Genomic DNA, 13,709 nt, shown 5'->3' on the forward strand with positions numbered 1-13,709 from the left:
GGAGACATCTACCAGTGCAAGCTCTGTAACTACAACACTCAACTCAAAGCAAACTTCCAGCTCCACTGCAAGACTGACAAACATATGCAGAAATATCAACTGGTGGCTCACATTAAAGAAGGGGGCAAAACTAATGAGTGGAGGCTAAAGTGTATTGCCATTGGCAACCCAGTTCATCTAAAATGTAACGCCTGTGACTACTACACCAACAGCGTGGATAAACTGCGCTTGCATACTACCAATCACAGGCATGAGGCAGCCCTGAAACTGTATAAGGTAAGCCAGTGACAGTAATTTCAGTCAGCACCAAGTAGACTAGGAAATGAACTCTTTCAGTGCTAATCGAACAAGACTTTGATTAATCAGCAGAATAAATGTTTACTGAACACGTGTTTAATCGAACAAATCTATGTGGGCTGCTTAGGGAGGAGCTGTGTTGATTCACCTGGGGGCCTGTTTAGGATGCACTTACTGAGAACATAGGGAACGTAAGTTGTTTTTTCAAGTTCTCTCATAATACATGTCTAGGGGTGGGGTTTAGATATCTTATAATCTTTTCAGACTTTGTCTATTACATTTTGATCAGAAGCTTGACAGACATTATGGAAAATTACGATTTTTCCATACTGTGCCTTGGAATGGAGATCACTTTCTGGCATATATATTTCTTCAGCCATAATCTACCACAACCTAGTTATTTTACATCAGTATTTTCAGTAAGCACATGAAATATGCCACAGCATTACCAAGGATATTCAAAATTAAGCAATGTCATCCTTTTGTCTTCCTTTCTTTTCCAAGCCAGTAATGATTTTTCACAAACATGAAAGGGTGTGGTGTAGATAAATACGTTAGTAGAATGGCAACTATATTTTTATCTTTACTGGAAAAAACTATGTGGCTATAATGAATATGTGGGAGTGATGAATACCATTTATTACACAACTTGTCATGACTTTTTCCAAACCCTAATTATGGGCTAACTTATTTTCTGCAGTGTTTACTGGATTGGCTTGATTGTCTTGGTTCATGTACAAAATATAACACATTCATTTCCAAGATGAATAACTTTGTAACTTATTAAAAACTTCTTTTGTCTAGGGGATATAAAAATTCAGGAAATATTGCAAACCATTAGTCACTGTAACAAGCTCTAAATATGATTAGAAAATCCATTTTGCAAGTGTTATCTATTGATTTATACTAGAAATCTGTGATAACTAAACTATCAGGAGTCATATGCTGATTACAGCAACTATGCTGGTTTTCTAATCATATTGAAAATGCGTACACAGAACAAATACAGGAAAGCCTCAGCAAACCTCTAGTTTAAGCAAGAAATAATATTTTGCTGGTGTTCAACCATGTTCAAAATGGTTCTTCTCAGTTAACACAGGGTGCACTGGCAGTAACATGGATTTTATCACCTAATTGTTGTAACCTTGGTGGATCTGCTATGGACAAAAATGTCAGTAACACATGATCAGGTTTATTATATTGTCCTACAGTGCTGGCTGCTCTGCTAATTTAATAATGAATTTTTTAATTGCATTTTTCCTTAACTATAGGGAGTTGGGGAGTTTTTGTGCTTATTTGTTGTTGGATTTTTAAACATCCAAAGTCCTGTTTTGAAGAGTGCCAAAAGAGCTGAGAGTATGGTGTCAGAGTTCACCTGCCTCTGCAGCAAAACTTCTTTCAGAACTTTTGCTCCCTGTCTTCCATGAAGGGGTTCCTTGCTCCCTCTGATTATGCTGATGATGGAGCAACACTCTAAATCGGGTTTTTTAAATTACCTGGGCTGAACATAGTTGGTTCCTGTCTCTTCTTTGGAGTGTTAATCCAGATTACTTCAATGATCTTTTTAATAATGCTACCATTCAGAGAGATGCTGCTGCAAACCATGTCACAGATTGAAATTACAGAATTGGAGATGGGAATGCAGAGGACTGTTCTCAACTGGCTTCCCTGCCAAAACTTAAGAGACTGTTGAATGTAAAATGCCAGTTGCTTATTTTTTAACAAAGCTACAGATACAGCTATGGAGTTTCAAGGTACAAACCATCTACTTAAAACAGCACCACATTCACTCACTCGACTTAATACCAAGAGAAAACCTGGTCAAATATGTTTGGATTTGCAGCAAGTCCTACAAACCTTTTGATTTAGTGTACTAAGAGAGCTCTTAGCCCTCATGGCTGAAAATGTCCTGCTGCTGCACCTGGTTCATGCCAGATCCTGGTTTGTTATACTGAGCAATTCAGTAGTGCCTATGTGGTGCAGGTATCACACATGGCAAATCATCATTGCTAACCTTTTGAAGTTCAGCCTCTGAATTGGTTAGGGTGAAAAACATCTCTGTGAAAAATAAGCACATAGATACCCTCTAAGCTTCGTGTCCTGCAGAAGGACAACTGCAAGTGTAGTGCTGGTAACCAGAGAGCTGCAAGTCTCCTGATACATGTGTTTTTAAAGACCTGTTCCTAGGATTGCTAGTAAAAATAACAGCTTTTTAAAAACTTTCTGTCTCACATGACTTCTGAAAGAAGCTTGGAGATTTGAATGCTTCCAGGCTTAACAACTTCAGAAAGCAATAGCATGTATAACTGCACAAACGATTTAATATAATCTCATTTTAAGGCTAATTTGGAGAGGGATGACTTATTTAAAATATAAATTGGGTATTATTATTATTTAAGATTTGGGGTTGGCAGTACTACAATGTGTCCCTAATAACCAAGATTTCTAGTGGTATGTGCTTTATAACAGAATGTAATACCTCTCTATGTCACACAGTAAACTTTACTTTGTGGGTGTACATTCAGGCCACAAGGTGGAAATAAAAGAGATTCTGAAAGTCTGTATAGTTATCTGCTAGCAAACTTGATGGTTTTGTCAGATCTTGGTGAAGCTGTTGGCATTAAGAGTTATAAACTTTTTTCTTCTTGATACATCAGATAAATTTTTGGACCAGCTAAGGAAAATAACACACATTAATTTGTATGATTAATAGATATATGCCTTGGGAGTGATATTGAATATGAATGAATTGTGATTATATTCAAGCAGCTCCTCTAACTCTTTTAAAATTAAGGTGCTGTGAATATGATTTGGCAATAACAACTTTAATACTAAAACCATCTGAAAGCACTGAAAAAGAATCTGTGACTTTGTTCCTTTGCTTTGTCAAGTACCTCAAAGTTTTTTCTTTAGTCATCTATATTTATTTAAATTTTATAGTTTTGAGAATTTTCTTTTTATAAATGTTGCAATAACAGCTTGATTTCTTTTCCTGTGCCTAACTATTGATGGAAGAAAAGGGTGTCTTTTCATAACCGCAGCTTTTAAAACAACCATGAACATCAGACCTTCTCTTCTGAAGCTGTATAATTTTAGGCAGTACTAAAATGTCACTTTTAGAATTAGGTTCTAAATGTGGCAAAGTAAAACCTTTGGCTGTTTTCTAAGTTATTTAAAAAAAGAAATGGCCTGATTGCTTCTTACAGAATTACAGTATTCAGACAGTTTTGCTAATGCTGCTGCTAGGAACCAGAACAAAGAGGGCCTTACCCTGAGTGAACTCAGCTTGGGCTAAATGAATTTCCCAAAGACTTACATTTGGAATTGTGGAGCTTGGTATTAGCAAATTAAACCACGCAGGAGTTGTGAGTCCTTTGCAGCATCCATCAAGAAGCATTTAGTGACTCCACAAGTAAACAGAGAAAGCTTGTATAGCAACAGAGTGCATTTCCATGCTGCAGGAGGAAGCATTCAACCTCTGCAGATTTGGGAAGCCGAGGCAGGACAGTGATCCATCCCTATCGATATGAAGCCTATATAGCTGGAACTGGTCTTAAGGAAGCCATTTTGTAGTTTAGTCAAATAGCCTTTGATTCAGGAAACTGCATAGATCATGTCCTGTGCTCATAAAATAGTTTCAAATATATGTAAATACAGGGCAGCCTTTTTGCAAAGTAAACTGGAGTAGATGAAAAGAAGTTTTAGTTAACCAAGTAACTGAATGACAGGGTAAATTTCTAATAATAAATAAATAAATAACATTAGTCTATCAAAATACTATTGAATAATCTGATCATAGCTTTAAAAGACTATTTTTATATTGGATATTTACTGCTGATTGTGTCATTCATGTAACTGTTTAGGAGCTCAGGGATAGTGACAAGCAGCAGTTAGCAAAGTAATACTCAGCTGTGGGAAAAATAGCTTGGTTTTCCCTTTATTGACAAAATATTGATCCATAACACTATTAATGCTATGATTGTCAGTTCAATTTGGATAGATCACTTTACCTCTTGTGTTCTCAAACGGCAAAGATATTACCCAAAAAGAGTGACCTGATTGCAGTTTAAGAAGGTTAAAGGTTAAAGGTTAGCTCAAAAGCATCATCTGCCTAGTTGCTTAACTTTAAACTGATCAATTTAATGAAAATCTGTTTTGCAGATGGTGTTTAATGTCTTTGGCAGGATTTAGGCAGCTTTAACATTAGACGTATGCTAGTAAAAATTATTTCTTTATTTGACCAGAACAACACCTTTTCTTTTATGTTTTAAGGTAAAAGGCATGTGGGATACGGTATTTGGCAAAGGACCCAGAAGCAGAAAGTGTTGATGATCTTTCCATATGGGCTGAAAAACAGAATACCTTTATGTCTATTGCTAACGATGACTGAAAAAACAAACAAAGCTGTATTCATTTTTACCATAATGTTTTATTTTGAACACATAAAAAATATTTTCAGTCTGAACTGTCCTTGCAAAAAGCTTGTCTTCTTTGCCTAGAGCGCAATCCAACAGCATTAACATTTTAACCTAGCAGAGCATGATGATTTTCTCATTCAGACCTTGTATTTGTCGATCAGCAGTATTCTTTTTCCTGCTCACAAACTGAGTAGCAATTGTGTTACTTAGCTGTAGATACCATAAATAATAAGGCAAATTAGTGAATCCAAATTGTAAGTTTTATCTGATGGGGGTTGTCTGAATAAACAAAGAATTATATCCTCAGGAGTGTAAAACAGAGCTTTGTGTTTATGTCTTCAGAGAATCTGGCCCTCACAGTTTTTGCCAAGATAATTAACTTTCAGCACAAGCACGTCTTTCTGTTTTCAGATGTATGCAATTCAATAGGAATTTCTTGGTCTGCTAATGCAATACTATTATATGTTAGCTTTCTAATTAACTGGGACTCTATCCCTTTGCTGAAATGCATTGTAATATTACACACACAAGCATAGCTTGCATGTAGCAGTCATGAAAGTGGTGCCTTTTGTTTCATATTGACCTTCCAACTTATTTAAAAGAGTTTACAATGAGCCTTTGTTTTGCCCACGAATGATCATAAACAGCTTTCTAAAGAGCCCAATAAAATGAGATAATCACAAATGTATAACATCACATATTGAAAGGCTGGAAGAACAAACAAGGCTTTTACTATATTTTATAGGATGGATTTATAGTCTGTCCTTGGGTCACTTAGGGCCAAGAATTTTCACGGTCAGCTGGCTGGTCCTGCTAGCTAGCATCCTCTGCAGGAAATGCAAATACCACACAGCACCTGCTCTTTAGCTGGGGTGCACACTGCTTTTTGAAAGCAAAGTGCCCACTTCTCTGCTGGTTCAAAGTCAAAAGCTTAATTCAACTAGGTTGTTTGTTTTTTTTTCTGTATCTGCCATCAGCAAAGCAGAAGAGTCTGTCTGGATTCCGTTAATGCTGTTTGCGTATTTGGATTTTAAATCAGAGAGATACTGAATGCTTTGCTCATCTTTATCACGTGCAGGAGGCACAAGTGGGATTTAGTCCTTAGGTAACTTTTAGTGTAACAGTTCCCCAAGGAACACTGCTTGGGTTTTTCTCATTATCCTTGTTCTGGATGAAAGCATTGTTGTTAGGAATTAACAACTGAGGTAGGGGTTGTGAAGTGCATGCATACGGGGATGAATGGACTAACAGTCCCAATCACTTTGTTTGCTTTAGTCTGTTTGGCATGAATTGTTGATACTTGATCAGTCCAGAATTAACAGAAAGTCACATTCTTTTCATTTCAGTTGTTATCCACTAACTTTTTAATTTAAAATAAAGTATCCCAGATATGTGCCAGTCCAATTACTGGACTGTCATTATCCCAGTATGATGGTAAAAGAGGTCAGGAAATTGTGCAGCATTGATTTGCATACAAAAAAAAAAATATGGAAAGGAAATTGGAATATGTCTGAACATCTGAGGAGCCAAAGCATGTTTTGCTTAATGTTATTGTTGTTGTTTGTTTAGGTGAAGAAAGCTTGTTTTCAGTGATAAACAAAAGTTATTCTAATTTGTTACTAAACATAAACCTCATGATAGAGGATATCTCAATTTTTACAGTACTTTCAGGTTTATGTTCGTTTAAGGCTTTAAATGTCTTATGAAGTCTAATGTCCGCTGCACATTTTAGTTACTGTAATTCAGATTATGCTGTTGTACTTACATGTATAAAAAGAAACAAATCTTCAAAGGAAGCATTATGTAGTGAGCTATACATAGTTATACATAAGATATATGCCTACTGTATGTACTTACACACTCTAGACAAGTACATTTATTTAAAAAACTCAAACAAACCCAGGCAATTTGTGGAGTAGCAGAGTAGTAATTTTAATCCTATTATTTTTTATTTTAAGTTTAAAATATAATATTAGAGAAATAATTTTTATATTTAATGTATATTTAATTGGACAGTCAGTTTTTTGGCTCTCAGTCCTACATAACGGTCCTTGTAAAAAATAGCCTTCATTTTATTCAGCCTATGGTATACTGCTAAAGGAGAAAGGTAGTCTCAAATAATGGTTTAGAGAATCCCCATGCTTTTCCATTGAAATGATGTCCAGTATCCCAATTTGAGTGCTATCCCAGGTGAGAATGTATAAGGCTACTCTTTGAAAGAAGTCTGTACCGGATTATTTGGACATGGAATGCACAACTTGCCCAGTGGAGCCTGAGCTCATAGCTCGTCTTGCAGAGCAGGAAGACTGCACAACGAGGAGAGCAAAGGCAGCATAAAGAGGATCAGCCTCATTTATTCAGGATGCTCAACACACAAAATGGCTGTATAACAGCTTCTTTTGTGCCTGGAGTTCTTTTGTTCTGATGTTAAGAGAAATATGTAATTATTTCTGACTGAGATTCAAAGTAGAGGTGCAGTGTACAGTGTATGTAAGAGTATTATACCAATGTGAGTGCTTGTGTATATGTGCATAAGTAGATTGCAGCTATGGATTTAGAAGCCACTCCCTCCTAGCCTTGCAACATAGATTTTCTTGTTACCCTCAGGAGATTTCAACTGGTATTATGCAACACACTACAGGTGTCTTCTCTAAAATTTGTAATTACAGTTTACCAGACTTTCCCAGGTGGCATTTTTCTCTACCATTTCCTCCATGTACTTAAGAATGAGCACAAAAAAAAAAAAAAAAAAATAGACTGAGACATGACAGGAAAGTTATATTTTGACATGCATATGTGTACTTCAGCTTTGTTATTGCTTTTGATGAGGGATTTGGAAGAATCTTTCCCTTTGTCTATGCATTTGTCAGTCCATCCAGGCAAACTGAGAAACGGGAGGGTGGTGTACTGTCAGGGTTGATGGGAATAAAACCTTAAGAGACCCATGTGCAGAACTGAGCTTTCAGCTGTTTGAAACAAATTTCTTGAGATTGTATTGGTTCTATACATGTAAATCTTTCTAGAGAGACAAATTAATTTTCTTCATTTATTTTTTCCTTTTGGTTACCAGTAAAGCAATGCTCCATTAAGATTTTTTATAAGGAAGGATAGTGAAGAGGCTGATGTGAAATGTTGAGTAACACTAAATCTGTTGCCTTTAGCAGAATTTGGCATGATACAGGGGACATATTTTACTGGATAAACTTCCATGTGTATGTTTGTGGGCAAAATACAACACAGCACAACAGGAAATAGGTAGTAATTAAATGTGGGTAGGGTTTTTATGTTAATAAAACATACATTACAATTCATAGCTTGTAATATTTTTGATCCTGTTGATCTATCTGTTAGGCTGGTGTACTTAATACAGGCAGATAGTGCAGAATGATGATGGTACGTTCTCATGATGATATATAAAGAAAGGGAAGCTTTGCTAAGAACTGTAAGACCCTCACTTTGTGGAGTTATGAAGGAGGATGTCATGGAAATGACCCCCTTGGTCTGCAGCAGAAGGTGCCAGCCCTGCACTTATGCAGCAGACAGATACAGAGAGTATTGTGCACCATAGCCTCAGGGGAAACTCTATGTGTTACTCTCCCTGTGGGAGGGAAGGCATTAAGATAATCTTTAGCTTTTAAAGGCAGGGGGCATTGAAAGAAACAAAAATTGAGCAAAGGTAGTCCTTGAATGATGAAGTGTGCAGATTCCCATGCCTGGGGCATCCTCCTGCAATAGCAGTGACAAAAATAGGGAAAAAAATGGTTTTGTCACATACGGAGGGTATGAGCAATATTCTTTGCTTATATGCATGAGTAGGAAACTACATATTGCTAATGGGAGACATGAATGGTATATGCTAATCTTATTCCAAGAGTGGATATTTGACTCCATCAGTTACCTAATAAAAAATGTTCATTTTTTTCTATTTAAATCTGTTATCCCTGAGCATTAATCAAACCATGCTGTTAGCATGATTAGTGTAGCTAAAATACATGAATATGTAAGTACTGGTTTATTGTTGGATTCTGTGAAGGCAACCTGGCATATAGGGACAGTATTCAGGGGTCTGCCCAAAGAAGAGCATTTATTTGTCAACTCTCTTTCTCCCTTATAAATTCTCCCAAAGAAGAAGAACATATGCTGCTTTTTTGCATTGCTCCTGGAGAGAAGTACCATAGAACCACCTCTACCCATAAAGGGTAGCAGAAAGTCTGCTGTTTGGGGATAGTTTGTGTCCAAACTTTTAACAGAAAAATTAGCTATTCAGAGGAAGTTCAAGATCAATCCTGTTGTGGTGACTCTGCTTAAAACAAAGGCTTACAGTGGAAATCCTTCTTACCAGAACTTTATCAGGCACTTCCAGTGATCTATATCATCTTGTTCTAAAGTTGTTTGACATGTAAGGCATTTTTCCATTGATATCCTAAACTTCTGATTGGGCCTATAGCAGTCCTTGGCAGGGGGAGTGGGGGAGGTCATTTGTCTCCAAACTGCTTTATTAAGAAGGAAGATGCTTTCCATGAGAAATCCTGAAAAACTGTAACTAGCTCAAATATCATACCGGGTATGACTGATGTTATTATCCTTATGCTAAATGCATAACTCTGGATCCTAATGGCAAAAGAGAAGGAAGGGCCCTTCTTCATAGACTCTTAGAATCATAGAATGAGAACATCTAGAATTGGAAGGGACCAGTAAGAATAATCAAGTCCAACTTCCTGCTCCTCACAGGACTACCTAAAACTAAATCATATGATGTAAGAACATCATCCAGACACTGCTTGGACTCCTTGACAGGCTTGATGCTGTGACCACTTCTGCAGGGAGCCTGTTCCAATGATTGACCACCCTCTCGTTAAAGAACCGTTTCCAAATGTGTCCAGTCTGAACTTCCCCTGATGTAACTTCATCCTATTCAAACAAAAATGTTACTATTTTCTGTGTAACCTAGATAAAAACATACTCTCTGGGAGATAGTTTGAGGCAAAAATACTAAAGTTTTCTCATTGAATAAACACTTTGTGAATGGCCAGAAGCTTGATATTTTTACAGCTAGAACAATGAAACAATGTCTAAGGAGGATCTTGGTATTCTTCCTCTTGTGTTTGCTAGTGATGAGAGAATGGAAAAAAGCTTGCTTTACTACTGAAATGAGACAGATTTTAGTATCTAGATGTTACTATTTTGGAAACACCCTTTGGCATTTGCAGCTATGTATGCAGCTAATGAATGACTGGAAATTAGGAAGAATGAAGCTAGTGGAAAAAAAGAGGCCAAACTTGCAAGGGTGTCCTTATTTGTCCAGGAACTTCTGTGACTGAAAATCTTTGACCCAAGGAGGAAGACAGGACCCTGCAGGGATATATCAGAGCAGGTACTTCTGAAGTAATTTCTCAGATGACAAAGATCACAGGCCACAAAAAATATTTTAAAACTAATTTTATCAAATTTATGACCTGGAGTCACTGGGCATTCAATAGCACTACTGTCTTGGCCTCTGGGACTAACATTGTTGTAGATCCATCTCAGAAATAAGTGTTCTGTCTAAGTTGCGGGTATCCTTTGTCAGTTTTTGACTTGCTAAGATAGTCTAATAAGAGATGATAAATTGGATATGCTGTCAATGTGCTCTGTCTCCCTTTTGCTATATTCACTGGTATTTCTTGTAGCATGTCAGGCTCCACCAGTATCATCACGATACTTGAATTTCTGTGGCTTCTATAACTCAAGGGGTAAAAATCTTCAGAACTAGTCATTAGGACTCCTGATGGGTATTTTTGAGAAAGAGCAAATACTTTCTCAGTTAAACACTTTGTAATCTCTTTGAATGTTTTGGGTTTTTTGTTTGTTTGTTTTAATTTCTTGAAAATAAAATATACATTAGTGGGATCATCTGTGACTCAAAGTATTACATGTAGGACGTGGATCCAGAAGTCTTTCTAGGGTGTTTCTTTTCGTTCATGAGTTCTTCCCTGAGCAGGTCATATTCTGTGGCCTCAGCCACCTCAGAAGTATCAAACAGATGGTAAGGTTTACCTAGAGCATTCTGGTGTATACAGAGGACAAGAGCAACACTGGTTTTGAAGAGTTGTATGAATGTAGTATTTATTTATGATGAGGAAGAGAGTTGACTTGGTAATTGTTAAAAGGAAACCCCTGAAATTTCATGTTAGAGTTGAAGCCTGTATCCAAGTTCCCTCAGCTTTTGTCCTCTGAAGATACAAAAGCTTTGTGCCTCATGTGTTCACAACAGGAACTAAACAAATGTCTCTCCTTCACTGCTAGTAGTTGTTTATCCTAATAGCTTTGTAACATAAGCTCTATACTATCTGGATTAGGAAACAGAGCATGAACTTGGGGAGAAAAAAAGTGTCTCTAACTGAGCAGAGGTGAGTGAGAGATTGGCCCCCGATGTGTTTGGCAGTCTAAATAGACCTTATAGAAATGTAATTAAGCATATAACTTAATTTCTCTACATATGTGAAGAAACATCTACCTATCTGTCTGCTTATATTTATCTGTATGTGTGTTTAATAGAGTGTTTGTTACTGGGAGGAATGAGTTAGAGTTGGAGTCTGAAGTTCATGCTCATGAGAACTTGGACAGATACTGTCAAACAATAGCGTTAGGGAGGGAGTTGCAGTTATTGCAGACTGGTTCTTCTGCACAGGGTGCAGTGCGGGGAAGCAAAATGGCAGGTGTGTGTGCTTATAAAAGTGGACACTTCCCAAGAGCATAAACAGAATTTGAAACTGTGTCCATACATATTCCAGGCTGCTGCTGACACCTGATATAATACTGTACAAAGGCCCACATATGCTAGTGTCTGCTGTAGTAAAGGTTGGATTTCCATTTCTGGTCTAACATCCTTCTCTCAGTTACTCATCATTTTCTTATACACACCTTTAGGGCTGGAACCATCAGGGTTTGGTCTGGGTGTAAAGAATATTTACTTCTTCTTTAAAGCTGTTTCTGGGTTCCTTAATCATGAGGTATCTCCAACCTGTCCTAATGAAAAATACTCCATTGTGAATGAAGTTAGGCAGGTACATCTCTTGCAGTAGCTGTCCATAACAGAAGAGAATGCTATTTTAGAAGCAACAATATATTGATAGGCCAAGTATGCAATCATTGTCCTATCACAGCAAATTATACCATTAGTCCACCTTATCTAATCTCTTTGCTCCAGACTGGCTAACAACAATTGCTTCTCAGCAGAACAAAAAAATCTTTCATGGGCAAATATGGAATAATGTTGCTCACACAGGTAAATGCTTTTTCTTTTTCTATGTCCTGTATACTTGAAGATCAATAAATTAACATCATATGAATTCAATATATATTTGTTTTCCCAAATGTGGTCTTTGGGTGGTGTTATATATACACAGACATCAAATCAGTTTATAAACTGAACTCTTGGCTCAATCACATGCAGTGGGAAGGCATTCCCCAGGTTAATTTAACCTGCATATAAATATAACTTTTCAGCTCTTAAAAATTTCTGTCATTAATTTATTAAGTTTTGTTTGTTTATTCATCTGGTAATAGAGTGAGAAAGATCATGTGTTCTTCCTTTATGATCTTTCTGTATAATCTTTATATCTTCATAATAATCTTTATGATTATTATCTTTCTATCATGTCTCTCTTTTATTTACCCTATTCATGCACCGAAGAATTTCAATCTATTCAGTGTTGCTTTTTGTAGAAATTTTTCCACATTTCTGCTAATCCCATCACTGGTCACTGAACTCCTCCTACCCCTGCTAAAGTTTTCTTCAGATATACAGATATTTCAGAACTGAACACACTGTTCTCAGTGGAGCTGTATGATTTTACTGTCCCGTGCCTCTTGCATCCAAAAATATAACCTGCTTTAAACAAATCCTATTTCATTCTGTTCTGGAAATATGTTGCCTTACATTGCATGTCTCTTTCCACGCTCCCCTTCATACTGATGCCCAAGTGTCCTAGAGCAGTCACATTGAATTTAGCCACCAGTGGCTTGCTGGATTGGTCCAAATTATTCCTTTTAATATACATTTTCTTGGATTAATTTGTCAGTACCGAATTTCACCTGCCTGCCCAGCTTGCTTTAAACTGTCACCGGCATTCCTGATGATTCTTTGGCTGGTCTTTACTGGCATGACTTCTTTTATGCCTTCTTCAAGATCAGTCCTGGGAAGACCCACCAGGTAACTTTTGGTCTGTTAAATGGCCTGTTAGTTCTTGTCCATTGTTTTCTGTCTCTGTCTGTTTCTAATCCGTGACTTTTGTCTCTGTGTCAGGTGCCTATGTTATGTGGTCAAGCCACTTCCTGCTTAGTTAGCTGAGAGAGAAAAACTCCAGCTCTGAATTACCCTGTGAAAGAATTCATTTAAGTGAAGGAAAGAATCATCCAGTTTAATGTGTCACATTGCCTCTCTCTTCAGACAGCTGCCTCATGTTGCTTTCCCACATTTATGGCTATACATAGTGACTTGGGGTGCAAATGCCTGAAGGCAGTTAACTATTAGTTAAGCCAGAAGAACAGAAATAGCTAATTAGCTATCTATCTGCAGTTATTTCCCCCAGATATTCATCTGCTGGTGCAAATATTTTTTCTGCTTGTGGACTGGGGTTTAATTCAAATGGACTCTTTGTAGTGTGCTCTTTTTATACTGTACAGTGCTAACTTTAATTTATTATTGATTGTTATTACAGTACACCATGAAATACAGACGGGATGTCTGTTGCGGTTGAACTCATACTGTGGGAGCTGCGTTGACTTTTGGATTGTTCTGGCCTTCATGCTTCTTGACATGAAAACCTTTCACATTAGGGTTTAGAAGAGAAAGAAATATGTAGTAACTAAGTTACCCTGTATGTAGTACAAAATAATGTGAAAATAGGATGCCAGATGTCCTCCCCACCGAGTCAGCGCAAAATTTGAAATGAAATACTAATTTCTGAGCAAGGCAGGAAGTTCCCAATTCCCTGTGTGAGTATATACAAA

The 13,709-nt window shown here is 37.1% G+C and overlaps 1 protein-coding gene across 1 annotated transcript in view; it reads left to right on the plus strand.

Moving 5' to 3' along the window:
• The window catches only part of ZFHX4 (zinc finger homeobox 4), a 155,180-nt gene that overhangs the window by 27,591 nt on the left and 113,880 nt on the right, over nt 1–13,709 (plus strand). Inside the window, exon 3 of the mRNA XM_051610961.1 lies at nt 1–276. This exon is cut by the window's left edge and continues 227 nt beyond it. Within this exon, the coding sequence (XP_051466921.1) occupies nt 1–276 (276 nt within the window). The remainder of the gene's footprint in view (nt 277–13,709) is intronic.

The sequence above is a fragment of the Apus apus genome, chromosome 2 (assembly GCF_020740795.1).
Source record: "Apus apus isolate bApuApu2 chromosome 2, bApuApu2.pri.cur, whole genome shotgun sequence".
NCBI classification, from domain to species: domain Eukaryota; kingdom Metazoa; phylum Chordata; class Aves; order Apodiformes; family Apodidae; genus Apus; species Apus apus.